This window comes from Sminthopsis crassicaudata, chromosome 6 (assembly GCF_048593235.1).
Source record: "Sminthopsis crassicaudata isolate SCR6 chromosome 6, ASM4859323v1, whole genome shotgun sequence".
Taxonomy (NCBI): domain Eukaryota; kingdom Metazoa; phylum Chordata; class Mammalia; order Dasyuromorphia; family Dasyuridae; genus Sminthopsis; species Sminthopsis crassicaudata.
This window is the reverse complement of record NC_133622.1, coordinates 250,395,095-250,422,453: the sequence shown is the minus strand read 5'-3', so window position 1 is coordinate 250,422,453 and position 27,359 is coordinate 250,395,095. Positions and strand designations below refer to the sequence as shown.

The 27,359-nt window shown below is 55.5% G+C and overlaps 5 protein-coding genes across 7 annotated transcripts in view; 3 read left to right on the top strand and 2 right to left on the bottom strand.

Annotated features, from left to right (window-relative positions):
* SYVN1 (synoviolin 1) overlaps positions 1–12,405 on the top strand; it is a 31,901-nt gene extending 19,496 nt beyond the window's left edge. For 2 of the 3 annotated variants that reach the window (XM_074275585.1, XM_074275583.1), the window contains 15 exons: positions 7,588–7,736; positions 7,819–7,911; positions 8,036–8,188; positions 8,282–8,330; positions 8,712–8,815; positions 8,901–9,027; positions 9,115–9,214; positions 9,450–9,515; positions 9,597–9,713; positions 9,793–9,956; positions 10,075–10,200; positions 10,402–10,503; positions 10,634–10,820; positions 10,907–11,064; positions 11,143–12,405. In XM_074275585.1, coding sequence (XP_074131686.1) covers positions 7,605–7,736; positions 7,819–7,911; positions 8,036–8,188; positions 8,282–8,330; positions 8,712–8,815; positions 8,901–9,027; positions 9,115–9,214; positions 9,450–9,515; positions 9,597–9,713; positions 9,793–9,956; positions 10,075–10,200; positions 10,402–10,503; positions 10,634–10,820; positions 10,907–11,064; positions 11,143–11,249 — 1,785 coding nt within the window. In that variant the 5' untranslated portion in view covers positions 7,588–7,604 and the 3' untranslated portion in view covers positions 11,250–12,405. Of the gene's footprint in view, positions 1–7,265; positions 7,412–7,587; positions 7,737–7,818; positions 7,912–8,035; positions 8,189–8,281; positions 8,331–8,711; positions 8,816–8,900; positions 9,028–9,114; positions 9,215–9,449; positions 9,516–9,596; positions 9,714–9,792; positions 9,957–10,074; positions 10,201–10,401; positions 10,504–10,633; positions 10,821–10,906; positions 11,065–11,142 lie in introns of those variants that run through there. The other variant, XM_074275584.1, reaches the window with a different exon arrangement.
* MRPL49 (mitochondrial ribosomal protein L49) lies at positions 12,322–15,916 on the bottom strand. The gene is made up of 4 exons (XM_074275588.1): positions 15,759–15,916; positions 13,927–14,077; positions 13,153–13,277; positions 12,322–13,047 (listed from the first exon to the last, which is right to left on the bottom strand). The coding sequence occupies exons 1-4, from the start codon at positions 15,849–15,851 to the stop codon at positions 12,901–12,903; spliced, it is 516 nt and encodes a 171-aa protein (XP_074131689.1). The 5' UTR covers positions 15,852–15,916; the 3' UTR covers positions 12,322–12,900.
* A 104-nt stretch (positions 15,917–16,020) lies between these two features.
* On the top strand, positions 16,021–18,813 carry FAU (FAU ubiquitin like and ribosomal protein S30 fusion). The gene is made up of 5 exons (XM_074275589.1): positions 16,021–16,154; positions 16,337–16,419; positions 16,528–16,672; positions 18,146–18,201; positions 18,643–18,813. Exons 2-5 carry the CDS (start codon positions 16,345–16,347, stop codon positions 18,766–18,768), a joined length of 402 nt encoding a protein of 133 aa, XP_074131690.1. The 5' UTR covers positions 16,021–16,154; positions 16,337–16,344; the 3' UTR covers positions 18,769–18,813.
* A 1,414-nt stretch (positions 18,814–20,227) lies between these two features.
* ZNHIT2 (zinc finger HIT-type containing 2) lies at positions 20,228–21,620 on the top strand. Its single transcript, XM_074275587.1, has one exon. The coding sequence runs from the start codon at positions 20,362–20,364 to the stop codon at positions 21,505–21,507; it is 1,146 nt and encodes a 381-aa protein (XP_074131688.1). The 5' UTR covers positions 20,228–20,361; the 3' UTR covers positions 21,508–21,620.
* Positions 21,621–21,755: 135 nt separating this feature from the next.
* On the bottom strand, positions 21,756–26,069 carry TM7SF2 (transmembrane 7 superfamily member 2). The gene is made up of 10 exons (XM_074275586.1): positions 25,797–26,069; positions 25,320–25,516; positions 25,186–25,240; positions 24,655–24,849; positions 24,443–24,546; positions 23,426–23,548; positions 23,016–23,184; positions 22,702–22,782; positions 22,492–22,614; positions 21,756–22,228 (listed from the first exon to the last, which is right to left on the bottom strand). The coding sequence occupies exons 1-10, from the start codon at positions 25,852–25,854 to the stop codon at positions 22,068–22,070; spliced, it is 1,266 nt and encodes a 421-aa protein (XP_074131687.1). The 5' UTR covers positions 25,855–26,069; the 3' UTR covers positions 21,756–22,067.
* Between the last annotated feature and the right edge of the window lie 1,290 nt (positions 26,070–27,359).

Sequence of the window (27,359 nt, the reverse complement as noted above, 5' to 3'; positions counted from 1 at the left end):
AGCTCCTAATGAATGGTGGGAGCAAGACTGTGGGAATAGAAGACTCAGACCTGGAAAAATCAGGTCAGGAATGCAAGGTCTGAGAAGGCACTGAAGCAAAGGAGGGACTTGGGGGGGGGGGGAAGAAAAGGGAGAATTTAAGACAAAACAGCTAAATGGAACAACTGACCACAGCCCTCCCCTCCCCGCTGACCACTTGGACATGTCCAAACCCAAACTCGTGATCTTCCTCCTTCAGTTCTATTACTGTAGAGTGACACCCTCTCCCAAACCCCCACACTCGCCACACAGGCGTCCCCAACTTCTCACTCCCCCCATCTGAGTTGTAAAGAACTGCCAGTTTCACCTCTGCAGCAACTTTTGAATCCGCCCCTCCTCCTGATGCAATCAGTTAACACTTCAGACTCTGCATCAGCCTACCTCGAGTCCCTTCATTCAGCCATCAAAGGCATTTTCCTCAAGTATAGTCTACCTAGGTCACCCCACCCTGAACTCCAAAGGCCCTATTGCCTCCCAAATATACAGTCTGTTCGAGGAAGTCCTTTAGATAACCTACATACACTCTCTCTCTCTCTCTCTCTCTCTCTCTCTCTCTCTCTCTCTCTCTCTCTCTCTCTCTCTCTCTCTCTCTCTCCCTCTCCCTCTCTCTTCTCTCTCTCTCTCTCTCTCTCCCTCCCTCCCTCCCTCCCCTTTCCAGGCTTCTTATACCCTATATGGAAATCAAAAATGCAAGTAAACAATAACAGGAGTGGAAATGCTATGTTGTGGCCCATACTTATTTCCCAGTGTTCTTTCACTGGGTGTAGCTGGTTCTGTTCATCACTGATCAATTGGAACTGATTTAGTTCATCTCATTGTTGAAGAGGGTCACGTCCATCAGAATTGATCCTCATATAGTATTGTTGTTGAAGTATATAATGAGCTCCTGGTTCTGCTCATTTCGCTCAGCATCAGTTCATGTCAGTCTCTCCAGGCTTTTCTGAAATCATCCTGCTGGTCATTTCTTACAGAACAATAATATTCCATAAGATTCATATACCACAATTTATTCAGCCATTCTCCAGCTGATGGGTATCCATTCAGTTTCCAGTTTCTGGACACCACAAAAAGGGCTGCCACAAACATTCTTGCACATGTGGGTCCCTTTCCCTTCTTTAAGATCTCTTTGGGATGTAAGCCCAGTAGTAACACTGCTGGATCAAAGGGTATGCACAGTTTGATAACTTTTTGAGCATCGTTCCAAATCACTCTCCATTTCCAGAATGGTTGGCTGCATTCACAATTCCACTAACAATGCACCAGTTTTCCCCGCATCCCCTCCAACATTCATCATTGTCTTTTCCTGTCATCCTAGCCAATCTGAGAGGTGTGTCGTCATATCTCAGAATTGTCTTAACTTGCATTTCTCTGATCAATAATGATTTGGATTTTCTTTTCATATGGCTAGAAATGCTTTTCTTCTTCTGAAAATTGTTCATATCCTTTGACTATCAATTGGAGAATGGCTTGATTTCTTATAAATTAGAGTCAGTTCTCTATATATTTTGGAAATGAGGCCTCTATAAGAATCTTTGGCAGTCATTATTTAAGTCCTAGCTAAAGTTCCACCTTCTACAGGAAGCCTTTTCCTATCCCTCTTAATTCTAGGACCTCCCCTCTATTATTTCATTTATCCTGTACATAAGAGTATTTGTACATATTTGCATTTTGTCTCATTTGTTCAAATGGAAACTTCTCAAGGTCCCAAACTATCTTTTCCTCTATGGTATTCCCAGAGCCTGCCACATAGGAGACACAGCAAATAGTTACTGGCTGACAACATGGGAAGGTAAAGCTGCTCTTTTTGTATTTCCATGTGTTTTTCTGCAGAGACTCACTTGTACATGGGAAATGACAAAACAATGGTGTCTTGCAGGGAGTTTGTATCTAGGATAGGTGAGAGAAGAGCTTGTAGTGGCCTGGGAGAATTTGGGCCCTCCCAAATCTCTCCCTCCCTCAGTCTGAGGGCTGAGCACAGCAGAGACAGGTGAGAAAGCAGGGGCAGCCATTCCAGATGGGGTTGTGTAAGAATTACTGAGGGCCTCAAAAGAAGCGATTCTTACCAAGAGCCATCATGTCTCCCTCAAAAACTGGCAGGTGTCCCCAGACTAACTTTAGCTCCGTTTTTGACAGAAAGAACTGCTATCACTAAAGTTTACCCAGATGGGAGCACAGCCTTTGCTATAAAAGTACAGGATTCTTGTGGGGAAAAGGCCACGAATTAGGGGAAACCCCTCAAGCTGGGCTCAGAACTGCTCAGGTGACTAGACTGAGAATGAAAGCTGTTGCTGTTTTCAATAAGTTCTGTTTTGGTTTTCTCCCCCAATTCTTCCTCCTAGAGAATTATCCCATCTAACAATGTTTTTAAAGAGAAAAAATTTAGCCAAAAAACCCAAACCAAAACAAAATCCTGGTACTGTATGCAATATTCTGCCTTTGTGGATCCTCCCTTTCCTTCTTTGGGACTTTTCCTAGGACTTCTTTTGGATCTTAGCTTGTTCTGAGAGAGTACTTGTTATTACTTCAAAGTCCACACCCTTGGAGGTCTCCAGAGGAGTATATCCTAAGACGTTCCTGGCTCTGGGTTGTTTCATATTTTTTGCCAGTCATTTGGATCTAGGACCAATGGCATCTTCAGTTCATTTGCAGATGACAGAACTGGAAGGAGAAGCTAGCAGTGGAATCTGAAAAGTTACTGACAGGATCAGGCTAATAAGGTGAAATTCAGTAGAGATGACACTATAAAGTCTTGCCCATGGAACAAAAATATCTAGTTGCCAAATATACAATGAGAGAAGCAGGCAGGTGCAGATAGACAACAGTTAAGAAAACCTTCCTGGGGCAGCGAGGTGGTGCAGTGGGTAAGGCACCAATCCTGAGTCAAGAGGACCTGAGTTCAAATCCGGCCTCAGACAATACTTCCTAGCTGTGTGACCCTGAGCAAGTCACTTAATCCCAATTGCCTCAACAAAAACAAAAACACTCCTTTAATGAATGAATTGGTAGCCAAAAAAAAGTGAGGGCTTTCTTGGTCATTTGCAAAAGAGAATAGGGAAGGAGAGAATGCCATTGAATCCAGCTCTCATCAGATTTTATTGGGATTGTTGAGTTCAGTCTGATCCATCATATGCTAGAGAATAACGGTTTACAATCAGGATGAAGAAGGGCTGGGAGAGTCCATCCTGCGAAGTGGGTATATTTTGTTTGGAAGTGATTCTCATTGGGACATGAGGGCTATCTTCAAGAAGCTGAAAGGCTCCTTGAAAAAGAAAAATTAAGACTTTTTTGGTTTGGTCTTAGAGGGCAGGGGTGGGAGCAGTGGTGAGGAGGGTAGAATGGCAGTTTCTGTCAGGGACAAATTTGCCGACAATTATAAATAAAGGCATGCCAGAGTGCAGAGGTCTTCCTCAAGAGGTGATATACCCTCTTCTCAGGGGTCCTCAAACATGGACCAAACAACTATTTATTAGGTTCATATAATGGGACTTCCTTTTGTGAATGGTTTAGACAACCTGACCACCGAGGCACTTTTCAACCCTCAAATTACTCAGTCCTATGAACACTCAGGTTCTTGGAGAGGTGTCTCCTCTTAGAGTGTAAGTTCCTTGAATTTTAGGAAGGTTTTGCTGTTGTTTTCTGGTATTTCGTGCCTGGCACATAACTAGGCCTTTAATACATGCATGTTTATTGACTGAATTGGAATCTCACCAGATGTAGGGGCAAGGCACTGGGAAGAGAGGAGTGACAACCCAGATAGGGTGATGGATCTTGTCTCCTCCAAAAGCCTTACCAGTTGCAACCTCAGGGGCTTTAGATGCTCTGCCTTCCTTAAGTATGATCTGGATTTCTCTTCCTCCAGCTTTCCAAATGTTTATTTTTTTAAATTTTTTTAACATTTTTTCAATTACATGTAAAGGAAAAAAGTTTAACTTTTTTTTTGAGTTCCAATTAAATATGAGTTTAATTTTGAGTTGCATCAAAAAGCAAGCAATCTGATGTGTGATCATGCAAAATATTCCCATGTTAGCCATGTTGCAAAAGAAAATGCAGACAAAAAACCCCGCCAAAATAACAAAGTTTTAAAAATAAGGTTCAATCTGCATTTAGACTTTCCTGAAGGAAGATAGCATTTTAAATCATAAGTTCTTTAACATTGTCTATTACTGATAATAGCTAAGTTATTTCCAGTTGATCAACATATGTACGGGTATTGTATATAATGTTCTAGTTCTGCTTACTTCACTTTGCATAAGTTCATGTTACTCTTCCTAGGTTTTTTCTGACAGTGTGCTACTCATCATTTTTGATACTATCCCATCACCATCATATGCCATAAGTTGTTCAGTCATTTTCCAGCTGATGGGCATCCCCTCAATTTCCAGTTCTTTGCTACCACAAAAAGAACTGCTGTATTTTTGTAGATGTAGAGTCTTTTGCTTTTTCTTTCATCTCTTTGGGATATAGATCTAGTAATAGTAATTTCCAGGTCAAAAGATATGCACAATTTTATAACTCTTTGAATATAGTTCCAAATTGTATTCCATAATGGTTGGAGGGGCAGCACTGGTCCTGGACCAGAATGTTTAAGACCAGTTTACAATTCCACCAACAGTGAATTGATATTCTAAATTTCCCACATTCACTCTGACATTTGTTTCCTGTCATATTAGCTAATCTTACAAGGCATCAGGTTGTTTTAACTTGCATTTTCTTCATATACATATATATATATATAATTAAAAAAATTTTTTTTTTGTTGTTAAAGCAATTGGGGTTAAGTGACTTGACCAGGGTCATACAGCTAGGGCTTATTAAATGTCTGAGGCCAAATTTGAATTCAGATCCTCCTGACTTCAGAGCTGGTGCTCTAACCACTGCGCCACCTAGCTGCCCCTTTAATTTCTTTTGAATTCAGCTTTGATTTCTTCTGAAAATTGCTTATTTATATCTTTTGACCATTTATTAAGGAATGCCTCATATTTTTATAGAATTGTCTTGATTCTCTATATAGTTGAGAAATGAGGCCTTTATCTGGGAAGCTTACAGTAAACATTTTGTTCCCTGTTCCCTGCTTTCCTTCTAATCTCGGTTGCATTTTGTTTGTGCAAAATTAAAAAAAAAATTGACGTTATCAAAATTATCTTTTTTTAGATGCATAATGCTTCTTTGGACATGAATCTCTCTAGGCAAAAAAAAATTTGTCACTTTTGTATTGAAGGTTCTATATGCACTAGTTTTGCAAACAGCCCCACTTTCAAGAACATTTAGGACTTCAGGAATAGAATTTTCAGTGTTGCTCTATACAGGAAACAACTTCCAAGAAGGGCTCTTCTCTTGAGGGCTTGATTTTTTGGGGGAAAAATCTGATAAATGTATTTCTGTGGAGTTGGCTTCTTTTGTAACTATATCTATCTTACTTTTTGATCAGTTGTTCTCCAGAAGCGTAGGCTTTCAGTAATAATGCTCAGCTTCATAAACTGTAGTTCTTGAGATCATCTGGGATCTTGTAATTGAATCTGAGGGTCGCAAAGTGATTTGTTGTCCACAAATGTTTGATTTGTTCACCTGTTTTATTAACTCTTATCCCTGGGGTCCTGTAAACATTTCTCCAGTGAAAAGGAATCGCGAGTGAAAGTCTTAGGAAGCGTTGCCTGGGGGAGTGCGTCGGGAAAGCTCCCTAAGTCAGGGCACTGCCACACCTGTTGGGGGGGGGGAGAGGGTCCACCTGAGTGGCAGCCGCAGTTCCCACTTGGGCAAACCTTTCTATTTGTTCTCTGAACTATCCGGCTTCGAATTGCTTGGTGGTTAACTCTTCCGAAGGGCAGATCCGGGCTTCCCGGGCACGTGCCTCCTTCCCAACCCCACGTCACCGCCAGCTCACACGCTACTAAGATGGGCCGCGGCACCGGGAGGCAGCCCCCTCACATCTCCTTCACCCCCTCCATGCCCCTTTCCGTAGTATTACCACGGCCTTCATTATAGCTACACCTGCACCGAAGGGGTGCAAACAAAGGGGCTCGGAGCAAACCAGTGCGGAACCAGGGTCTGGCCCGGGTTCTTTAGCGTGGGCCTATCTGGCGGGGGATTCCGGGTCCGGAAGGACCCGGGGGAGGGGGCGGAGCCGAAAGTAACAACTGAGGCTTTTCGGAGGTTACAAGGTTCCCCCTAGTCAGCGCAGGGACGTGAGATACAGTAAGCTCCCAGCGGCCAGATTCTCCTAAATTAGGATAACGCGTAGTAGGTCCTCAGTTAAGAGACTTTCTCGCTTCATCTCCCCAGTCCCGGCAGAAGGGACTCGAGGCCAAGGCTGAGAAACAACCAGGAGCCTCAGGGCGCGGAAGGACAAAGATGCCCTCCTGACCCAAGGTCACAAAGCGAGTCAGGGTTGGCGCATGCCTCCAGCTGGGCAGCCTGCGGCCCCCATTCTTAATGGACCCGTCAGTCCACGCGGCCCCGAAGGCTGAGGCGCTTCCTAATTCCGCGCCTCGGCCGCTCTCCGGCCCCTGCCGTTTCGGCCTCCACGGCCACGCCCCCACTCTCCGAGTCCTCCGCGCGCTTTGACAGTCGGCTTGGCTTCCAGGGTCGTTCCTCTTAGCAACAGCCATACGCGGTTCGCTTTTCCGATTGGTAGGCAAACTTACATTTTTTTTAATTGGTCCGCGTGCCTCTGAGCTGGCCAATCAAAGGCGGCCACGGCGACCCATCTCACTCCACAGACCTAAAAGGGGGAGTGGTAGATACAGATATTTTCCCAGCGGGAAAGTGCTACTCCGTTTCCCAAAAGCACACACTTTCCACATCCTTTTTTCTTAGTTGTTACGGTATTGTGTCTCATTTTCTCTTTCTTTCCCTCCTCCGTGGTCTCCCATCTTAACTTTCTTGGTCGTTCACCCCTTCGAATAGTTCAGCCCTGGCTGCGGTCCAGGAGAGGAGCCTCCCCCTCCCTTCAGGTAGCGAAGGGTAAAACCCTCCTCTGGGTCGTCCGGGACATACCATGTGTGACCAGGAGGTAGGGGATACCCTACTCCTCCAAAGCCCGTGCCTCACCCCCCGGGAGGAAGGTCCTCTGCTTCCCTTCTCCACTTTCCTCGGCATTCTAACTGCCCGTTCAGCTTAGATCGGATAGGATTTCCAGAGGACCGCAGGAGGCTAGGGGCGATGCACTTGGTACGTCCCACCCCGCCGCCCCAGCGGCCGGAAGTGAGGTGTCTGTGGCTCGCATTTCCGGCCTAGAGGGGGTGGGGAGTGTTGTTAACTGGTGGAGTCGCCACCGCCCCCGTCACGGTCCCCGTCAGCGCTTCTCCGCCGCTAGTCGCCTTATCTCTACCCCCGTCGTCTCGAGACCCGCGGGCTCCGGGGCCCCGAGCTCCCGGTGAGTGAGCGCAGGCCGGGCGGGGCTGGCGTTCGGGGCCGGGCTCCTCCCGCGGGCGGGGGCGGCGGGCTCGCCGAGGCGGGGCCGGGGCCGCGGAGTTCGCCACCCCCGGTGTCCGCGGCCCTGGGGACACGTGGGGGCGGGGAGGCCGCTCACCCGCCGCCTTCGCCCCCCAGGTCTCCCGGCCGGGGCCATGTTCCGCACCGCCGTGATGATGGCCGCCAGCCTGGCGCTGACCGGGGCCGTGGTGGCTCACGCTTACTACCTCAAGCACCAGTTCTACCCCACCGTGGTCTACCTGACCAAGTCCAGCCCCAGTATGGCGGTGAGTGTGCACCTGGCCGGGGGCGGAGGGGAGTGAGGCTGTCCCCGCCCTCGTCCTGAGCGCCCCCTCCCCTGTCCCCCAGGTCCTGTACATCCAGGCCTTCGTGCTCGTCTTTCTCTTGGGCAAAGTGATGGGCAAGGTGTTCTTCGGGCAGCTGAGAGCCGCCGAGATGGAGGTGAGGGGGGAGGGGGCCTGGCAGGGGAGTGCCGGGGACTGTGTTTGAGTGTCGGGGGGCCAAGGGGAGAGGTGGTACGGGCCGGCTGTCCGGATGCCGGAGGGTCTCGTCCGTCCCCACCCAGCACCTGCTGGAGCGCTCCTGGTACGCAGTGACCGAGACCTGTCTGGCCTTCACGGTGTTCCGGGACGACTTCAGCCCCCGCTTCGTGGCGCTCTTCACCCTCCTCCTCTTCCTCAAGTGTTTCCACTGGCTGGCGGAGGACCGAGTGGATTTTGTGAGTGAGGCAGAAAAAGGCCAGGGGGGGGATGGAGATGGAGCCCCAGGGAAGGGATGGCTTCCCTCACGGCCCTTTGCTCTTCTTGCCCAGATGGAGCGGAGCCCCAACATCTCCTGGCTCTTTCACTGCCGAATTGTCTGTGAGTGGCCCTGGACGGAGGCTTGGTGTGACCCTGTACAGGCAGGGGAGGGGAGGGGAGCCGAGGCCATGCCCCTTGTCCCCCATCCCCCAGCCTCCTGAGACAGGCAGCTGGACCCCAGAGCTAATTTGAGAAGCTCATTTGCATTCTTTCTCCCTGCCCTGTTCCACTCCAGGGCACTTCAGCTGCCTTAAGTCCCAAAGAGACTCCCTCTTATGTCTGCTCACCCAGGAGACTGGGCTGTTGCCGCTCCCCTCCAGGGGAGGCTGGGAGTTCCCAGAGGGCCCCTGGGGCTCCCACCTCCCCTAACAGTAACCTCAGGGCCAGAGCATCTGAGCGAAGGCAACCAGCCCCCCTGACGCTCCCCTCGATTCCCCGCAGCCCTCATGCTCCTCCTGGGCGCCCTGGACTTCCTCTTTGTCAATCATGCCTATCACAGCATCCTGACGCGCGGGGCGTCCGTGCAGCTGGTCTTCGGCTTTGAGGTACCATGGGGGGGGGCTAGGGGAATGGGGGAGCAGGGCTGCCTGAGGACAGGCTCCCACACCCAGCATCCTCCTCGCCCCACAGTACGCCATCCTGATGACCATGGTCCTCACCATCTTCATCAAGTATGTCCTGCACTCCATCGACCTCCAGAACGAGAACCCCTGGGATAACAAGGCAGTCTACATGCTCTACACGGAGCTCTTCACAGGTGAGCTCCCTTTCGGTGGGGGCGGGGAACCTGGGGACGCCTGGGCCTCCTCCGGGCAGCACCTCCACGGCTCCTCCCTCCCTCCAGGCTTCATCAAGGTGCTGCTCTACATGGCCTTCATGACCATCATGATCAAGGTGCACACGTTCCCGCTCTTTGCCATCCGGCCCATGTACCTGGCCATGAGGTAAGCTTCTCGAAGCCCAGGCAGCCGGCCAAGGTGGGGCTGGACTGGGGTCTGTGTGAGTTTCCTCATTAGACAGGACCTTGGGGGAGGGGCAACAGCCGGGGAGGAAGGTTTAGGGCCTGAGCGGGCTGAGGACTGGCCAGAAGGTACGGGTGCAAGACATGGGGACTCCACAGAGTGTGGCCAGGATGGGAGGCCCGAGCCTGGGTCTCACCGGCCCCTCCTGTCTTTGCAGGCAGTTTAAGAAAGCGGTGACGGACGCCATCATGTCTCGCCGGGCCATCCGCAACATGAACACGCTGTGAGTGCTCCCCTTTCTGCAGGCCTCTCCCCCTCCCCAAGGCCTCAAAGGCTCCGACTTATGTGGGCGGTTCCTTCTCAGGTACCCAGACGCCACGGCTGAGGAGCTCCAAGCCATGGACAATGTCTGCATCATCTGCAGAGAAGAGATGGTCACAGGCGCCAAGAGGCTTCCCTGCAACCATATCTTCCACACCAGGTGAGAAGGGGGCTGAGCCACTTCCCAGGCCACAGGGAGACCGGGCTGTGAGGGCTAAGGAGCCTCTCTGCTTTCCCAGCTGCCTGCGCTCCTGGTTCCAGCGGCAGCAGACCTGCCCCACCTGCCGGATGGACGTTCTTCGGGCCTCACTTCCTGTCCAGTCCCCACCGGCACCAGAGGCTCCTGAGCATGGCCCCCCACCTGCTCCCCACCAGCCCCCCATTCTCCCCCAGCCCCCTAACTGTAAGTAGCCCAAACCTCCACAGACCCTCCACTTTGAGCTACTTCAGGGAGGCTCTCTAGGTGCTCCCATCTAGAGTTTCTGGGCCCCCATTCTATTCTCATTATCTTCTCATTGCAGTTCCCCAAGGCCTCCTGCCTCCATTTCCTCCTGGGATGTTCCCCCTCTGGCCTCCCATGGGTCCCTTCCCCCCCATGCCACCCCCCAGCAATGCAGATGCCCCTCCTGCCTCGCCTTCCACATCAGGTGAGTCTGGCTGAGTGTCAGAACACAGCTGTCACCATGGGGGTTAACAGGGACCTCTTTAGGGGGAGAAGAGGGGGAAGGGAGCCTGGGTTCCTTAGTTCTGGGCCCGAAAGGGAAGACGGCCTCTGGACCTCACCTCCCAGATGAGGCGATGGGCAAAGCTCTCCTTCTGATGATCTGTGTTCTGTCTGCTCTTCCTAGCCAACGCTTCTCGGGCCTCTGGTTCTGTCCCTGAGCCTGCTCCGGCTCCCGGCTTTCCCTTTCCTCCTCCCTGGATGGGCATGCCCCTGCCTCCACCGTTTGGTAAGTCATTTCCCTCCTGAGCTACCCAGAGAGGTGGGGTCACTGGGGCTGCCCCAGAGAGAAGGGGATGCTGGGGCTGCCTCCGGGCCCAGGTCCAACACCTTGGGCCCAGCCTCCTTTTGCTCCACAGGATTCCCCCCCATGCCAGTGCCCCCAGCAGGCTTTGCAGGTCTGACGGCCGAGGAGCTGCAGGCCCTGGAGGGCCACGAGCGGCAGCATCTGGAAGCTCGGCTACAAAGCCTTCGAAATATCCACACCCTGCTGGACGCCGCCATGCTGCAGATCAACCAGTACCTCACTGTGCTGGCCTCCTTAGGGTGAGGCCCCAGGGATGTGGAGGGAAAGGTCAGCTGGGGGCCAGGGCCCACACCCACAGCTCACCCTTCTCTGCTTCTTTCCCCAGCCCTCCCCGACCTCCTGCTCCTGCCAGCCCCCCTGCAGCATCTACACCTGCTGCTGCAGCCTCCTCTTCCAGCAGCATCCCCAGTTCTGAGGCTACACCCCCCTCACCGGAAGCCTCTCCACCTCCCCCCGACCCAGTACAGCAGCAGCCGGACCCATGTAAGGAATCTCCTGAGGGGGGTGGGGGCCACACAAGTAACTTGTCAGAACTTGACCTTTGCCTCTCTTGTCTCCCAGCTGCAGAATCTATTGGGGCCGAGGACCTGGCGGAAGATGCGGAACCTGACGCAGTGGAGCTCCGCCGCCGCCGCCTGCAGAAGCTGGGGTCCCCTGCTTCCCAATGACACTGCTTGACCTCGTCCCACTCCCCAACCTTGTGTTTTGACTGTGGTGCCCTCGTGCTTGGGTGAGAAGTGGATCCCACCGCCAAGTGCCATCTCTCCTCTCACCAGGCTTTGGAAAAGAATGTGAGGTTCCGACTTCCTCTCCCGACTGGAAGAAAGGCCTGACCCCCGCTCGTGCCACCTGGGAGCTCCCAAATTCAAGTCATGTGGCTTGGGCCGTTTATGTGCCCGCTGGAGTGGTGGGCTAGAGGTCTGTGGGTCAGCCTCCTTCCTGACCTTTGCCCAGCCCATGCAGCCTGTCCTAACTCCAGGCAGAACTGGGGCTCTGGAGGCCCCTGAGAAGCCAGTTTCCGGCCCCATTACTCCTCCCTTTGGGGGAAGCTGGGAGGAGGGCGGACATTCTGAAGATGCGTTTCCTCAGAGCTGCAGAGCCCAGCTCAAGGCTGAGGGAGTGGCCCCTGCTCCCAACAGTATTAGCTCTTGCTCCCAGGGGCTCAAGGCGAGCTGGGCTTCTACGACCCCTACCTCCAGCAGTCTGTTTGTAGTACCAGTAGCGCCCCATTGCCCCTTCCCACTCCCGTCTGTGTCCTACAGGCACCTCCATATGTGTCAGGAGTACTTGGGCCAGGCTAAGACAGCCTGTTCTGGGTGGAGGGCCCCTGAGGGAGACACCCCTGCTGAGCCGCTCCCCACTAGTGACACGATGGGACATTGGCAGCGTGCGGTGCTCAGGTGTGAAGAGGCTTGAGCCGCCCCTGGCCAGAAAGCTCGCTTTTCTTCTGCCCAGACTGGGCCAGAACAAGGCCAGCCTCTGGACCAGACCTGTCCCGGGCCAGGAAGCACCAGCAGCTTTCTGAAACTCATTGCTTTGGGGAGGGGGGGAGTTTCTTACTGCCCTCTTTTTGGTCATAACCCAACTTGAGAGCTCACTTCCGCTAGCCCAGGAGGGGAGGGGGGGAGGGAGCCTTGCTCAGGGTTTCTCCAGGTCTGCGTTGCCAGGAGTGGGCCCAGCCTCCCTCTGCTCTCCTTTGTTGCCCTGTATTTTGTGTGTTACAAAAGTTGCTGGAGACAGTTTCAGATTATTTAATTTGTAAATATTGTACAAATTTTAATAGCCTCAATTGTATATACGGCCAAAATAAAAACTTGCATTAAAGTTGGTGCCAGGTTGTGACATGGTACCCCTTCTCCCTGGGTACTGGTGGTGATGTCTTCTTTCCTTTGTGCCCTGCTGGTCTTCCTTAGGCTGCTGTTGATTCCTAGTCCAGAACTGAATGGGGAAGACCCCTTTTGGCTAAGGCCTCTATCAGTTTTTGGCACTGGCTACATGAGAAATATTTTTCCTTTCAGGGAAATTTCCCTGGAATGCTCCTCCTCACTACAAACTGGGGAGTAATTAAAAGAAATTTTTCTTTTTTGGCTGATATAAGCGGGGTTAAGTGACTTGCTCAGGGTCACACCTCTAGGAGGTGTCTGAGATCAGATTTTAAACCTAGGTCGTCCTGATTTCAGTGCCCATGCCCTATCCACTGTGCCACCTAGCTGTCCCTAAAAGAATAATTTTGACAAAACTTGCCTAGAATCCCCTTGGAGACTCCCAGCCACAAATGGAGAGCAGGAGGGGTGCTGTGGGCCTTCCACAGAGGCTACTTCAGAAGCCCTTCTCCAGAAGCCAGGCCTTGAGTTGTTGGTCAAAATAACCCTTGATCCGCAGCGTCCTGGTGACCTCATTGACCTGGGTCACAGGCATCTTCCCCAGGAGAGGAGTCAGGAATTCTTCCACATCTTTCTGCAGGGCCTTGGGGGGGGACAGAGAAACCAGTAGGACCCAGTGCTTGGCCCCTGCCAGTCACGGCTCCACATCCCATATTTCCTGGCTTTCCCCCAAGACCCTCTGACTTACCCAAATGTCCCCCTCCACCTTTCGGATCAGAGTCATCTTTCGGTTGCCATGTGTGAGCTCCGTGTAGACGGGAACGTTGTGCATCCGGGAGCGACGAATGAAGTAGGGGAGGTTCGGTGGTGGGTCTGAGGGGAAGAAACCGGACTGAGCTGAGGCTCCTGGGTCCCCATCCAAAGGCCGGGGCTGCCCTGGCTCTGAGGACAATCCCCGGAGTGGAGCTGAATGGCTCCCACCTTCACCCCTGGGCTCAGTCACTCAGCACCTCCCCTCTTCTACCCGGGGCATCCCGGACTGAGGCAACGGAAGGCCCTCCCCATTAGTCTGAATTGGGATGAAGTTTCTGGATCTCGAGCTAATGCTCGGGGCATCAGAGCCCATCTCCAGTGAGTTTCTGTGGGATCCCAATTTCCTTTGTAATCCTGGGTATTTTATTTTTAAAACATTGTCCTAAGTACCTCATAGGGGTTTGGAGTCTCCAATGGCCCTGGCTTCTCTATGAAGGAGTGCTCCCGGGCCTGGAGGACTTCTCTCCAGGGCAACAAGCTCGCAAGCCTGCGGCTAACCCCGTGAGCTGAACAGCTCTTTACTGTGGACTGTGGCCCCCAGAAACGGCCCTGGGTCCAAATCCTGGCCCAGCTTCTTGGGTGGCCTTCGGACAGGACTGCAAGTGACCTCTCTCAGCCTTGGAAATCCAGGATCGTTCCTGAGGTCCCTTGCGCTGCCAAACCCCACGTTCTTCCCGAAGTCCCACAGCCCAAGCCGCTGCTTGCTCACCTCGAGGGGGCTGCCAGCCACTTGGGGTGGGGTAGCTCTGATGTCTGGGGGGCTCCGGGATGCTGGTGGGAGGGATGAGGCGCTCCACAAAGGCGTATTCTTCCGAGGACTCCACGACTCCAGGATAGGCAGCCGGCTCCCGGCTCTGGCTCTGCGGCAGAGAGGTCCCATCAGTCCCTGAAGCCCCCACAGTCTGGCTTTGCTGATCTCATCTCCATCTCATTTTCCCTTCCTTCAGTTTTCTCATTTGAAGGGAAGAGGGTTGGACTAGCCGGCCCTCCAATGAGAAGGAAGGAGCAGGGGGAGGGGGAGTGCATCTTTTAAGGCCTTCATGGCCCTCCAATGGCAAGTGCCTGAGCCTGCCTCTGAGACAGAATGAACTGAATCCTTCACATGCCAAGCACTTAGGAAGTACCTGCTGTATGCGGGCTAGAGGAGACTCCCTAACCAATCCCGGTCCCACTAAGGATCCTCCTGGGCAGCACTGACAGCAGAAATGCACATCCAAGGTTCTGCCTTCCCTGCAAGGAGCCCAGCAGAAAGGGGCATCCTGGGATGCCCAGGGCCAGAGGCCCGCTGCCCCCTCCCCCAAGCCCCACAGCAGCCTTTCGGGATCCGGGACGGCAGAGCCTGGGAGGGACCATGAAGCTGCCAGAGGCTTGTGGGATGCCGAGTCGGAGCACAAGTAACAAAGGGGCAGAACTGGGACCAGGCGCAGCTGCCTGAAGGAAAACCGGGCTCCCTCGGCGAAGGCGCTGCCAGGCTCGGTCCCCTTTGGGGCCTCTTTGAGGGGCAGGTTTTTCTCTCTGGTCCGGACCCCTGCAGGGACCTCCTGGCTGCTCTGCCAGTCTCAGGCCCGGGCCGGCTGGGGCAGAGAGGAAGCGGGGGCCCAGGCCGGGCATGTTCACGCTTCTCCCCTCCCTCTTATGAGATTCCACCCCAATCTAGTGCCGCCTGCAGGAGGCTGGTTGATGGTTGATGGACCCAGCCCTCCCTTGGGGCGGTTCGTTTTGGCCTTCCCAGCCCAGAGCCCGGACCCAGCAGGCACAAGATAAATGCTTACTGATTGGCTGAAGAAGCCAGGCCTCAGAGCAGAGGCTCCATCCTCCTCCCTGCCCCTGCCTCCAGGGTCCCAGCTTCCCTGGGACCCTTCTCTCTAGAGCTTTCTTAAGCCCGCCCCCCTGGGAAAGAGCCGTGACACCCCCACCCCCCACTTTAGCATTGTAACATCAAGTGATCCCCCCCACACGTGCGTCTACCAGCACAAGTGTGAATTAGGAGCGCTCAGCTCGCGCAGGTGGACACACCTCACACAGGCTCCCACGCACGCGCGCACACACAGAGAAATGGTTAGAGCAGGCCCCGGCTCCAGACCTCCCTCAGACCCCCCAGGCAGGGTTCAGGAGAAAGGCTCCGCCGCGATGAGGGACAGAGGAAACAGGCCCGGTGGGGGGGGGGGGGTTTAGTCACCCTCCCCCCCCTTCCCGACATCCAGGTCCCGAACCCCCCATTCCAGCCCGCGGCCAGGCTGGTCCCGACTCGCTAACGAGCACTTATTAGGCGCTTACTGCATGTCGGGCACACTGCGAAGAGGCTCGGACCCGCGCGCAGGGGCGGTCATGCTGTGGGTCCCCGATGTGACCTTGCCCTTCGTGGGACTCGGGTCCCACCTGTAAATCGGGGTGGGAGGGGGCTCTTTCTCAGGGCCTCAGTTTCCCCATTTACACCCGCAGGGGCCGGACGAGGGGCTGTAAAGGACGCTTAAGGACCAGGCTCCTTCAGAGGGTTCCCTCCCCCAACCCCGGCCCAGACAGAGGCGAGGCCGCCTTCACCTGCCAGCGGAGCCCGCAGGCCGAGGGTCCCGGCCGCCAGCAGGCTCGCAGCCCTATGCGGAGAGCGGAAGCCACGACCGCCGCCGCCGCCATCCCGCAGCCCTTAGCGTCCGGGGGAGGATTTCCGCCTGCCTAGCCCCGCCCACTGCCCGTCTCGCGCAGGCGCGATGCACGCGGAGCCCGGTCCCGCCTCCCTTCCCTCGCGTCCGCACCGGTTCGAACTTGCGACTTCCTCCCCTGGACGTTGCGCTCCTCCGATTGGCCAAAGGGGACGGGCGCGTCCTCCTGCGCCACGACGCACTCGGCGTGCTAAGACGAACGTGCGCGCCCTCGGCTTCTGCCTCTCTTTCTGGTCTCCATCTTCGCCGCGGCGGAAGCAGGACTAGCGTGTCCGAGGTAAGTGCGCGGCCCGAGGCCGGGGGGAGCGGGGAGGCCGAGGCACGAGGCGTCCCCGGAGCTCCAGACCCTCATCTGGTCCGACCGGCCCCAGGCCTCTCGCCCGCCCTGTCCCGAGCCCCTCTCGGCCCTTGGCGGCCTCTCCCGGCCCCGGCTCAGCCGCTCCTCCTGTGTCTCCGCAGTCGCCACCATGCAGTTGTTCGTCCGCGCGCAGGCTCTGCACACCCTCGAGGTGACCGGGCAGGAGACCGTCGCCCAGATTAAGGTAAGGAAGGCCGGGGCGGAGGCGGGGAGGGGCGGGGGAGCGGCGGGGTAGCGCTCCGAGACCCTCTGCCGCCGAGGCAGCCCCGAGCCGCGCGTCCTTGCCTTGCAGGCCCACGTGGCGTCCCTGGAAGGCATCGCTCCCGAGGATCAGGTCCTGCTGCTGGGCGGTTCCCCCCTGGAGGATGAAGCCATCCTGGGACAGTGTGGGGTGGAGCCCCTGTCCACCCTGGAAGTGGCCGGCCGGATGCTGGGAGGTAAGGGACGCAGTCACGGGGGGGGGGGGGGGGAGAGAAGCCCGGCACTCGGAACCCCCTCCTTGGGCAGAGGCTGCTCCTTGCATTAATCCCAATTGTCACCTCGAGATCCAGCAGCATCCCCTTCCTGTGACTCCGTCCTGCTGCTCCCGAGAGGGGCTTTGGACCATTTCTGTGCCGTGTTTTTTAATGTCTTTGGGTCAGCGCTTACCATTGGGCTCATTGGCCCAAGGGTTCGTACTCCAGGGGCCTAACCCCCACCCAGATTGCCTTCCTGATCTGCTGCGCCAATGAAGGGCTCTGTCCCCTTGTCATCTTTCCGTTTGCCCAGCTGATGGGGAATTGCTCTACCTGCCGTTTCTAGTAGTGTTTGAATTTCCGGGGATCTGCTCTCTGGTTGACAATTTATTGGGATTGTTTATATTATCGTATGGTAAGACCGCCTATTGGGATTGTTTATTTGTCAGTCAGGTGCTCAGTTCCAGCAGTTGCTCGATGATTCCTTACCTTACCATGGTCGTATCTAGGTTTTTGGGCAAATGGGTGCCTGCTGCTGGGTCAGAGTACTTTCTCTGCTTGATCTGTTTCTTGTAGAGCGCTTATCAGCCTTGACCAAACCAGATAAATGATCCCTATGAACTCAGTTCCAAAGTTCAGGGATATTAGTGGCACATGGATGAAAGTATCAGTTCTTTTATGAGGAAAAAAAAGGCTGAGGGACTGAGCGTGATGGGGTGGAGAGTTAAAAAGAAATTATCACATACACATGAAGCAAAGGAAAATTGATACAGAAGCTAGTAGCAGGAGGGCAGATAGTACTGAAAATATTGCAAATGGGTTAAGGAGGCAACAACTGTTACTGTTAACAATACTGTTGTTAAGGCAACAGTATATTTCTCTAGACAGGCACAAAAGTCTTTATTCAGAAAACGAGGGAAGAAGGTAAGGGGGGAATTCTTGGAGGTGTGGGTAGATTAAGCAATTAGACAAAACTAGATCCAAGTAACTCACTGTTCCTGGTTGGTAAGGCCAATATAATTTTCTTTTTAATGACAGTTATATTTAAGTTACCCATTAAATTACCAAAACATCTGAGTTTATTTGGAAGAGTAAAAGATTGGGAATTTCAAAGTAAAATGGATAATTTTGATTATTTTAAATGAAAATTCTTGTATACCTAAATCTACGCAGTTAATAAAAGGAGTTTGGAAAATTCAGACAGTCTCAGAATGTGATTGGATTGGAATATTGCTGTACTGTAGGAAATGAGTTAGTTGATTTCGAAAAACATAGATATATAAAGATGCTGTCCATCTTCAGAGAAACAAGTGACAAGTGGAAATATCATAGGTCTCAACTATGTCAATCAGCATTTATGAAAGTTTATAGGTGTGTGTGTAAGAGAATATCTGCTTAAAAGTAGTAGTGTGTGTAATTCTCACAATTTGTATTTTGTCTCATTTCCCCTCTTAGGTAAAGTTCATGGTTCTCTGGCCCGAGCTGGAAAAGTGAGGGGTCAGACTCCCAAGGTGAGTTGGAATGGGATCACACTATTTGATCATGGAATCACCCTGCCCATTGATTTCAGGGGAATTGGGAGGAGGGCCCCACCCCAACCCAGAAATCATCTTGTTTCCTTCACTGATCCCATTTTGTCTTAAGAAGGCTAGGCTTTGGCCAGAGACAAGATTTTAACTTTATGGTGAAGGATAAAGCCTTTTATTGTTGACTCTGTACAAAGAAAGCATGGTGAATACAAGTCACAAAACACCCACTCCAGTTCTCACACTAGTGATACAAAGTAAATGTAAATAGGCAAATACATCTCTGAAATCTTACGAAAAATAATAACCTGAATCTCTTCTATTGTCCTTGTCTCCCATGTCTTATATTTTCTGGTTCAGCCAGTGCCCACAACTTACAAGGATAACAAAGTATATGTAGTCTAACCGAAATGATCTTGTTCCTAGGTGGCCAAGCAGGAGAAGAAGAAGAAGAAGACTGGGCGTGCTAAGAGGAGGATGCAATACAACCGACGCTTTGTCAACGTAGTGCCCACTTTTGGCAAGAAGAAGGGTCCCAATGCCAACTCCTAACCCAGTGGTAGTTTCCGTCTGTCCCCAATAAAGCCGCTACTACTATACTGAGACTCTTAATTGTTTTCCTGGGAAATGAATGTTTTCAGGCCTTGAGGAAAAGTGAAGGGAGAGCAGAAAAAGGGCACTCCAAGCAGCTGGGGTGGGGGGAGGGAGGCCCTGCGCTTGTCAGGAATTGGCTGAGAAAGTCGCCATAAGCTTCCGTTGTTGATACTTGTATTTCTACACCCAATCTCTGCCCATTTTTGACTCACTAGTTGAAACTATGAACAAGACAAATCAGAATCCTATGTGCAAAATTTAAATCTGGTATCAGGTGTTGGCACCAGGCAGATCAAAGTGACCACTTCTTAATTTCTAAAGCAGTAATGAGATTTCTTAGATTTCCTTCAGCTGTGTCTTGTCAATCTCAAAACAGTAAGTTTTGGGAGTGAGATGGTAGGACTGGTTTGCCCTCCTTGGCATTTCCACCCCGTTGGTATGAGGAAAGGACTGATTTGAATGGAAAGTTTCACAAATGAATGCTGGGTCCATTTAATCTGGTTTGGGGGGAAGGAAGCAGTCTTGAGTTCAAATTGTGAGTTGGGGACCAGGCCAGTATTCTATTAAATAGAATTAGTTGCATTGCTGTGGCCGCAGAGAGCAAGTCCCACTGCCGTGGCCTTGGCCAATCCCCCAGGCTGATGTTTAGGAAGGATGCCAGATCAAAATGATCCCAAATATTGCTAGGTGCGCTTTGGGGGCAAAGAGCCAGTGCCGGTGTCATGTGGAGGCAGCTCTGTTCAGTTCATCACTGAAACCAAGTCCCCTCTGAAAGCCCTCCAGAAAGAGCCGAGCCCCAGAGTGAAGGACAGGCCAGCGTCTACCATGGTGTGAGATGGAATGAATGTCTCTCAGCTGGTCCTTGTTGGTTCTTAGATACTCTTAATAAGTCGTTGGTGTGAATCTTGTACAACTACGTTAAGTACCATGGTAACCGATAACTATTGTCTTACCCATTCCTCTGAGTTAACGCCCTGTTTCAAATAAGCTCCAGAGCTCTGGCTCTCTACAACTCGTTTGCTATTTCCAGAGTTCATTTAGCAGATGAGGAAACTGAGGCAGGGTTATATGATTACAGCTAGGACACATCTCGGCTCGCAGCCCCTCCTCCTTCATGGCACACACAGCTGCCCGCTTAATGAATGCACTAATCCTAGAGGGACGGGGTGTAAGGGCGAGCTCCACGGGCCCCGCGTGAGAAACGACGGAGCTCGTAATATATGGATCCCTATCGGACGTATTTCTCACTAGAGGGGGCTGGGAGCTGCTCTGACCCGCCGTGGTCACGGAAAGTCTAGCCCTCCCTTCCAAGTCAGAAGCCCGCCCACTCCAAAGAGTTTCCAAGGAACGTGGGAGGGGATACGGCCAGAGACTGTGCCGGAAGAACCCGGGGGCCCGCCCTCAAGGTTCCAAAGCCAATCAGAGCGCTGCCGGAAGCACAGGGGCGGAGGCTTCCGCGATCACAGAGCTAAGCCCCGCACCAGCGGAAGTACCGCGAAGCTGAGCGGAAAACGGCGGGAGGCACTTCCGGGCCCGGCGAAGGCCGTAGCCATGGAGCCCACGGGGCCGTGCGGCCAGTGCCCCCCTGGCGAGGAGCGGCCGGCGCGCTACACCTGCCCCCGCTGCAACGTGCCCTACTGCTCGCTGCCCTGCTACCGGGCGCACGGGGCCTGCGCCGAGGCCTTCTACCGGGACCAGGTGCTGGGCGAGCTCCGAGGCCGCACCGCCTCGCCCAGCCGCCTGGCGGGCGCCCTGCGCCGGCTGCGGCAGCAGCGCGAGACCGAGGCGCCGGAGGAAGGCCAGGGCCTGGGGGGCCTGTGGGAGCGGCTGCAGCCCGCCGAGAAGGCGGCCTTCGAGCGGCTCCTGAGTCGAGGCGAGGCCGGGCGGCTACTGCCACCGTGGCGGCCGTGGTGGTGGCGCGCAGGTGCTCGGGTATCACTGCTGGAAGAGCTGCACGTGCACGAGGAGGACGCCGAAAGGCCCGCGCCTGAGCCCACACCCGTCCCCCAGGGCGAGGTCGAACCTGTGGCCACGCCACCGCCCCTGCCCGACGTCATCCCCGCCTTGGCGCGGCTCTGCGGCGGCCGCGCGCCCTCGCCCCTGCTTCGCTTCCAGCTCCCCAACGTGCTCTTCGCCTACGCGCATGCGCAGTGCCTCTACCACGGCGGCCTCGACGACGACCCAGAGCTGTTGCTGGACGTGTGCTCCACCGTGCTGGGCGTAGCCGGCGCACTCGGCGCCCGCCAGGCCTTCCGCTCCACGCGCGAGGCGCTGCATGCGGCTGCGCACGCGCTGAGTGCCGGCGCGCATCCACCAGGGCCCCTGGGACCGCGCGGTGCTATGCGTGAAGTCGCGCGCCTCCTGCTGGGCGAGAGTGCGCAACCCGGCGTGCAGAAGAACTTCTCTCTAGCAGCGCTGGCGCAACTGGCGCGCGCATTCGGGCGCGCGCGCAACCTGGTGCCCGCGGGCGAGCTCCGAGAACGTCTCTACCGAGCGCGCAAGAAATGCCAATATCTACTGTCCTGGACCAACGAGCACGAGGAAGCGCTCACACCGCTAGCCTTGGATTGTGCGCAAGAGTACCGCGCCGAGGAGGAGGAGGCAGGCCACGTGGAGGCCCTGAGCGCCGAGCTGGAGCGCCTGTGGGGGGGCCCACGCCCCCCGGCCCCGAGGACCCTCATCCAAGAGCTGGCCTGAAGGCAGTTGGCCCTGTCTCGACCCCGAATAAAGGCGTCTTGAGACGGACCGGGCCTCGTGGGCTCTGTGTGTGTGTGCCCCCTTTCCCCAGAATAAAGGCACCTGGAAACGGACCCGGGCCTCGTGGGCTCTGTATGTGTGTGCTTGTGTGTCCGCCTCCCCCAATAAAGGCGCCTGGAGACCGACCTCCTGGGGGGTGTAGGCCCCGCCCCCCGCCCCCAGGGCAGGCAAAGACTCCGAGACCTAAGGACGGTCCTTCTGCAGGATCTGTATTCTGAGAATTCAGATGCCCCTCCCCCCAGCCTTCCTTCTGCCTCCTGGGAGGAACCTCAGCTTCCGACTATCAGGAATCTGCCCAAAGGGGCGGTGTCCTCGGCTCCTGGGTCTAGCGCCCTGGGGGAGGGAGAGGGCCGGCAGTCCTTGGGCATTTCTTCCAGATGGTTGACACCCACCATTTTTCAAACTGGCCACGCCCTCTAGGAAGGGGAACTCAGAGGATGGGCAGCAGGGGGCAGGGCGTCTCTCCCCCTCTCCCCTCCTTCATCTGTGGGCGGGCAGGCTCAGTACACGTAGGGTATGATGCGGTAGGGCACTCGGGCACAGTATTCCCTCCAGGCCAGGCCGTACTTCTGGAGACACTGGCGCTCATCCCGGTCCTCCCTGTGCACCAGCAAGATGGTGAAGTAGACAACGTAGAAGTAGGGAAGCAGGTGTGTCACCCCTGCCAACGGAGACAGCGGCTTCAGTTTGGACAAGGAGCACATCTCCCCTCGGAGGTCATCGTGGAGAGCCCCTCACTTCGCCAAACCCTGCCCAGGTCCCTTCCCCAGGGGTGGGTCGCTTCCATCCCAGCTCCTTCGGTGACCCGGCCCCCAGCATCCTCTCCTCCCAGCCATCTAGAATCGAGAGCTTAAGCCTGGGCCCTGCCAGCGTCTCCCCCTGACTCCGGCAGCCAAAGCTTTCTTTTTATAACAGCCAACTCACCACAGGGCAGAGACCAGGCCAGAGCCATGATGAGGTCCCCAAGGTAGTTAGGATGCCGGACCATACCCCACCACCCTGACACCAGCAGGCGCCGTCCAGTAGCTGTGGGGATAGTCTGGAGGCCTGGGATAGATGGAGGGGACCAAAAATCAAAAAGGCAGAAGCCCAAATTCTTCCAGCATATTCCTCCTGCCCCTCATCCCAACTCACCAGCCACACTGGGGTCTGAAGGGTCCCTCCGGAAGGTATTTTTTTGTGTGTTGGCCCCACGAAAAATAAAATAGCCAATTGCTATGGGAGAAAGAACAGATCTGAGATGAGTAACTCCTGGCCCATCACTCTCCACTGTGCCATCTTGTCCCCTGTTTGTCTCCCTTCCCCATCCCCCACTGGGCTATGGAATGCCAGCGTTGGAAAGAGTCTTCGACATTTCCACCCCCTTTGTCATAGAGAACTTGATCATGGCCCTCGGTTAGAACTGGGACTGAAACCCAATTCCTCCAGCCCCTTGCCCATCAACTAACCAAACAGCAGACAAATGGCCCCAGCCACAGGCAGTTCCAATGACTGGGGATGATTCAAGAGGTACTGGGCTTGAAGACTGTAGATGAAGGGGACCCAGGCCAGGTCCCCAAAAGCCAGCATGAAGCCAAAGCCATCATGGATGATGTCCATGGTGGTGAGAATTGCCTCCTGTTAGGAATAGTTAACAGTCTGAGAGAACAAACTTCTTGCCCCCCACGCCTGTCTACACTGTGCGTCCTGTTCTACCCATGCACCCTAACCCTTCCCACAAGAGCTGTTCCCCACCCACGCTCAGGGTTCTGAGAATGGAACAGCATGATACCTGTTCTCGGTGATTACAGCATTTCTGCCCTGGATTCCCCACCCTCAGGGCCCACGATGCAGACTGCCCTTTCTCCCTCAGCCTCACCTCGTTCCAGAGAGCATCGACCACATAGAGAAGCTGGAAGGCATTGACCAGCCCCATGGACAAGGAAGGCCAACCCTCCCGGCGTTCTGCCTCCCGCAAAAGCATAGCCAGGTTGATCAGGGCCTAGGCAGAGAAGACGAAGGCTAACCCATGCTTCCGTGGACCGGAAGAACCTGCTTGGAGCAACCTGGGCTCCATCCCAGGGCATCAGGAAAGAGTCTGGCAGCCAAGACTGAGTCAGGGAGACCTGAGTTCAAATCCAGCCTCACACACTTACAAACATTGTCTGCCTCGGTTTCCTTAACTGTAGAATGGGGATAATTATACTCCCTACCTTCCAGAGTTGCTGTGAGGATCAAATGAGACAATATTTGTAAAGAGCTTACTTAGCACAGTGCCTGGCACAGAAGAGGCCTATGGAAATGTTAGCTAGTGTTATTATTTTTCATGATTATTATTTTGTAAGGAGTCAGGCCTCTGGTCCCAAGCTGAGCTTTCTCGGCTTTTTGTCTTCTTTTTGCTAGAAGGTTTCTTCCTTCCTCCCATACTCCACCTCTTCTCCCCTTCTGTACTTCTGTACAGATAACAAATTGGGAAATCAAGAGTAAAGGGCACATGGCAGAGATTCTTTTGACAATTTTTCTGTGGCGCTAACAGTCGCCGACAGCGGCTAATCCAAATGCGTCATTCAGTCCTGTCCAACTCTGTGATCCAATTCGGGGTTTTCTTGGCACAGATTTCCCACTCCAGCTCATTTTACAGATGAGGAAATGGAAATTTGCAGGGTGAAGTGACTTGCCCAGAGTCACACAGCTAGGGAGTGTCTTGAGGCTGGGTTCCAACCTGGAAGGAGTCTTCCTGAATTTTGGCCGGGCACTTTATCTGCTGCCCCAGTGGATATCCCTCAACCCTGTAAAATGCCCAGGTTTACTTCCGCATTTTAAAGCCTTCTTTGGTCTGAGTGTCTGCCTGAGCCTTCCCCGCAGGGAATCCCCCTGGCCCAGAGTCAGCCCTTACCCAACCGATCATCCCTGGACGAAGCTCACAAAAATACTTGAAGTCAAAGAATCCGAATCGCGGGTTCAGTTCTCGGCCAAGGAAGAAATCATAGATGACGTTCCCTGGATCGGGAAGATGGGAGAGCCCAGAAGGTGAGGTGCTTCCTCAGCCCCTGTTCCAGAACCCACCCAAGGTCTAGTCTCCCTGACTGGAAATCCCTTGGGGCTTACCTGAATTTCCCCCGGGGGCAAGAGCTGAAGGGGGCACCGTGAAGGATTTCAGGTAGAGAAGGAGGCTGAGGATGAAAGCTATAGCAGTGGCTGCAGAAGCCAGAGGCAGGAGCAGCTCTGAGAGCTTCCCGAGGGGCAGACCCCCTGCCAGCCCCAGCCCTACCAGCAGCACGGTCAGTGCCAGGCATCGGAACCCTGGAAAACAAGGCCTGGAGCTCAGTCTCAGGGCAGGGGCCTATCTCGTTGGAAGAGCCTCCCCAAAACCACAGTGGAAGCCCCTACATACATCTCTGTTGGGGGCCTGGGCAGGGCCCCTGAGGCAGAATGACAGGTGGGGGGGGCAGTGTCTCAGCAAGGGGCTGCCCCATGGGGTCAGGCCACTTCCCAAGGAGCCGTGGGCAGGAGGAGCCCACTCCCAGAGGGGCAATGGGAACAGATCCCCACCCCCACCCCCTTTCCCTAGCACAGAATGGGGGCCGAGACAAGGGCCCGGGACGGGTGGGGAAGTCTAGGGAGGAAGCGGACTGGCACCGTTAATTGGATATTGCAAGTGGCTCTTGTCCCTCAGCATCATGCCCTCAGACACCTGCGGAGGACAGAGAGCAGCTCTGAGGACCCGGCCCGGCCCGGCTGCCCGCCCCTTCTCCCCCAGGCGCTGCCCTCACCTTGCCCATGGGCAGCAGGTAGAGCGCGGCCTGCAGGCCCAGCCAGAGGAGCAGCAGCAGCAGGGCCCAGGGACTCCAGAGGGCCGAGGCCGGAGGCAGCTGGGGGGGCAGGCTGAGCAGGCTGCAGGCGCCCGAGTGGCAGGTGAGGAGCAGGTGGAACAGGGTGACGGGGAGTAGGAGCAGCATGGCAGCCGTCCCTGCGGGGAAAAGCAGCTCACCCGGGGATCCCCAAACCCCTGCCCCACAACGTTACCTGCCCGGGAGGCCGGCCCGCCCCCGTTAGCGGCTCCCTCCGTCCTACCGAGGGGACGCCGGGACGCCAGCTCCTGGCCCTGGCCCGCCTCCCGGGCCTTTCCCAGCCCCTGCCCCCCACCCCCTCCCGCCGAGACTCCACCTGCAGAAACCCTAGCTCTCCCGGAGCCGCCTCCTCTCGCAGGGGCTGCGGCGCCCCCGGAGCCCGGCCGGCCCGTCACTTACCCAGGGGCCCCCCAAACTCGAGATCGTCGGGCCGCGGCGGGGGCTGCCGGTGAGCCATGGCTCTGGATCCGGGCCTGGGAGACAGACAAAGGGCCCGAGGCTGCGGAACCCGGGCGGAGGGGGCCGGCCGAGGGCGCTGACAGGCAGCCCAGCTGACCCTCTAGCCCTCAGGAGCGCTGCCCAGCGGCCGCAGGGCAGGGCCAGGGGCGCGGGGCTTCCTCCACACCTCCCCTCTCTCCGCCCCAGCTCGGCTCATCCCTGCCTGCCCACCCTCCTCCCACCTCCCCGCCTCCAATCCCCGGAGCCCTGCTCACGCCACAGCCAATCGTCGCCCGCCGGGGGCGGAGCCAGGGCCGGGCTCTGGACCTGCCGGACTCCCCGGGCGGCCGGGATTGGTGGGCACGGACAACGCCCCCGCCCCCCGAGCCGCCCCGCACCTGCTCCCGCCCGTCCCGGCTCCCCAGGTTCGCGGCCGCACCCCACCTGCGAGGACCCTCTGGGCGGTTCCTTCCCCCCGCCCCCCAGCCACTCCGCCCTGAGCCCGCCGAGCCAAGCCCCCGCCCCCCGGGCCGGGAAGGCGGCGGAGCCGCGGGAAGGGCCCGAACCCCCGGAGGGGCGCTCGACATTGGCGCCGGACGTGGCCATCCACAGCTTTGCTGCCCGCTCCGGGCTCAGGCTGCTCGCTGCAAAATGGCGGGGGGCGAGGGAGGCGGGAAGCTGGCCCGGCCCGTTACTTGGCGCGGGGCCCTGGTGCCCGGTTTCCCGGCTATAGAATGGGATAATAAGCTAATAAAGCAGCGCCCTCCCGGTGGGGATGTGGGGGCCCCAAGGCGCTCGTGCGTGGAAGGCTCTGTTCCCGGACCCTCCCGGCGCAGCACAGCCCTCGGGCTCCCGGCCCCGGGGCCGCCAGCCTCCCTTTCTAGTCTTCCTGGTCTGGCAGGTCCGCTTGGGCCCAGATTCCGGGCCTCCGCACCCTTCGGTGAACAAGACTCTCGGGCGGCCGGGCCTCCTCTCCCGTGTCCCGGCTCGCGGCTCCGCTCCCCTAGCCTCCCGCTTCCTTTAAGGCCCGAGTGTCCCCTCCTGCAGGAAGTTTGCTCCCGCGGCCTTTCCTCTGCTCCCGATTTCCTCACTCCCCACAGTCCGCTCCGGTGTCCGCATGTTTCCCCCCCAGCTTCTGCGTTTCTTGAAGGTTGGGCCTGTCTGCTTGGATCCGCAATGCTAAGCAGAGTACCTGGCACGCAGTAGGCACTTAATGTTTGCTCATTAAAGAGGCGCGATATTGACTAATGCTAATGGCATTTTTCATGCTTTAAGCTTTGCAAAGCGTTTCCCTCACCCGGCTTCTAAGTAGGGAATGTTAACAATGTGATTAACGAACCCAAGTGCAGTAAGATGAGTTTCCTCAACTCTGGCACCAACAGCGGCCCCTGGGGGACTCACATCCCCTGGCCAAGTGTGAGGAGTAGCTGGTATTTACTTCTTGGCCCCTCCTTGCCCTTGGTGAGAGCCCGGGAGTCGCCCAGAGCCTACAGCCACAGCGGCCCGAATGGACTCACTGGGGAG

Excerpts from the sequence above, each read along its gene's own strand:
- FAU (XM_074275589.1), top strand. The coding sequence starts at position 16,345 with ATGCAGTTGTTCGTCCGCGCGCAGGCTCTGCACACCCTCGAGGTGACC. Across the intron at positions 16,673-18,145 it reads GGCCGGCCGGATGCTGGGAG|GTAAAGTTCATGGTTCTCTG; the intron begins GTAAGGGACGCA and ends TTCCCCTCTTAG. Across the intron at positions 18,202-18,642 it reads TGAGGGGTCAGACTCCCAAG|GTGGCCAAGCAGGAGAAGAA; the intron begins GTGAGTTGGAAT and ends TCTTGTTCCTAG.
- ZNHIT2 (XM_074275587.1), top strand. The coding sequence starts at position 20,362 with ATGGAGCCCACGGGGCCGTGCGGCCAGTGCCCCCCTGGCGAGGAGCGG.
- MRPL49 (XM_074275588.1), bottom strand. The coding sequence starts at position 15,851 with ATGGCGGCGGCGGCGGTCGTGGCTTCCGCTCTCCGCATAGGGCTGCGA. Across the intron at positions 13,278-13,926 it reads TGGCTGGCAGCCCCCTCGAG|ACCCACCACCGAACCTCCCC; the intron begins GTGAGCAAGCAG and ends TCTTCCCCTCAG. Across the intron at positions 13,048-13,152 it reads AGGTGGAGGGGGACATTTGG|GCCCTGCAGAAAGATGTGGA; the intron begins GTAAGTCAGAGG and ends TCCCCCCCCAAG.
- TM7SF2 (XM_074275586.1), bottom strand. The coding sequence starts at position 25,854 with ATGGCTCACCGGCAGCCCCCGCCGCGGCCCGACGATCTCGAGTTTGGG. Across the intron at positions 24,850-25,185 it reads CTTGCAATATCCAATTAACG|GGTTCCGATGCCTGGCACTG; the intron begins GTGCCAGTCCGC and ends CTTGTTTTCCAG. Across the intron at positions 22,783-23,015 it reads GGCCATTTGTCTGCTGTTTG|CAATTGGCTATTTTATTTTT; the intron begins GTTAGTTGATGG and ends TTTCTCCCATAG.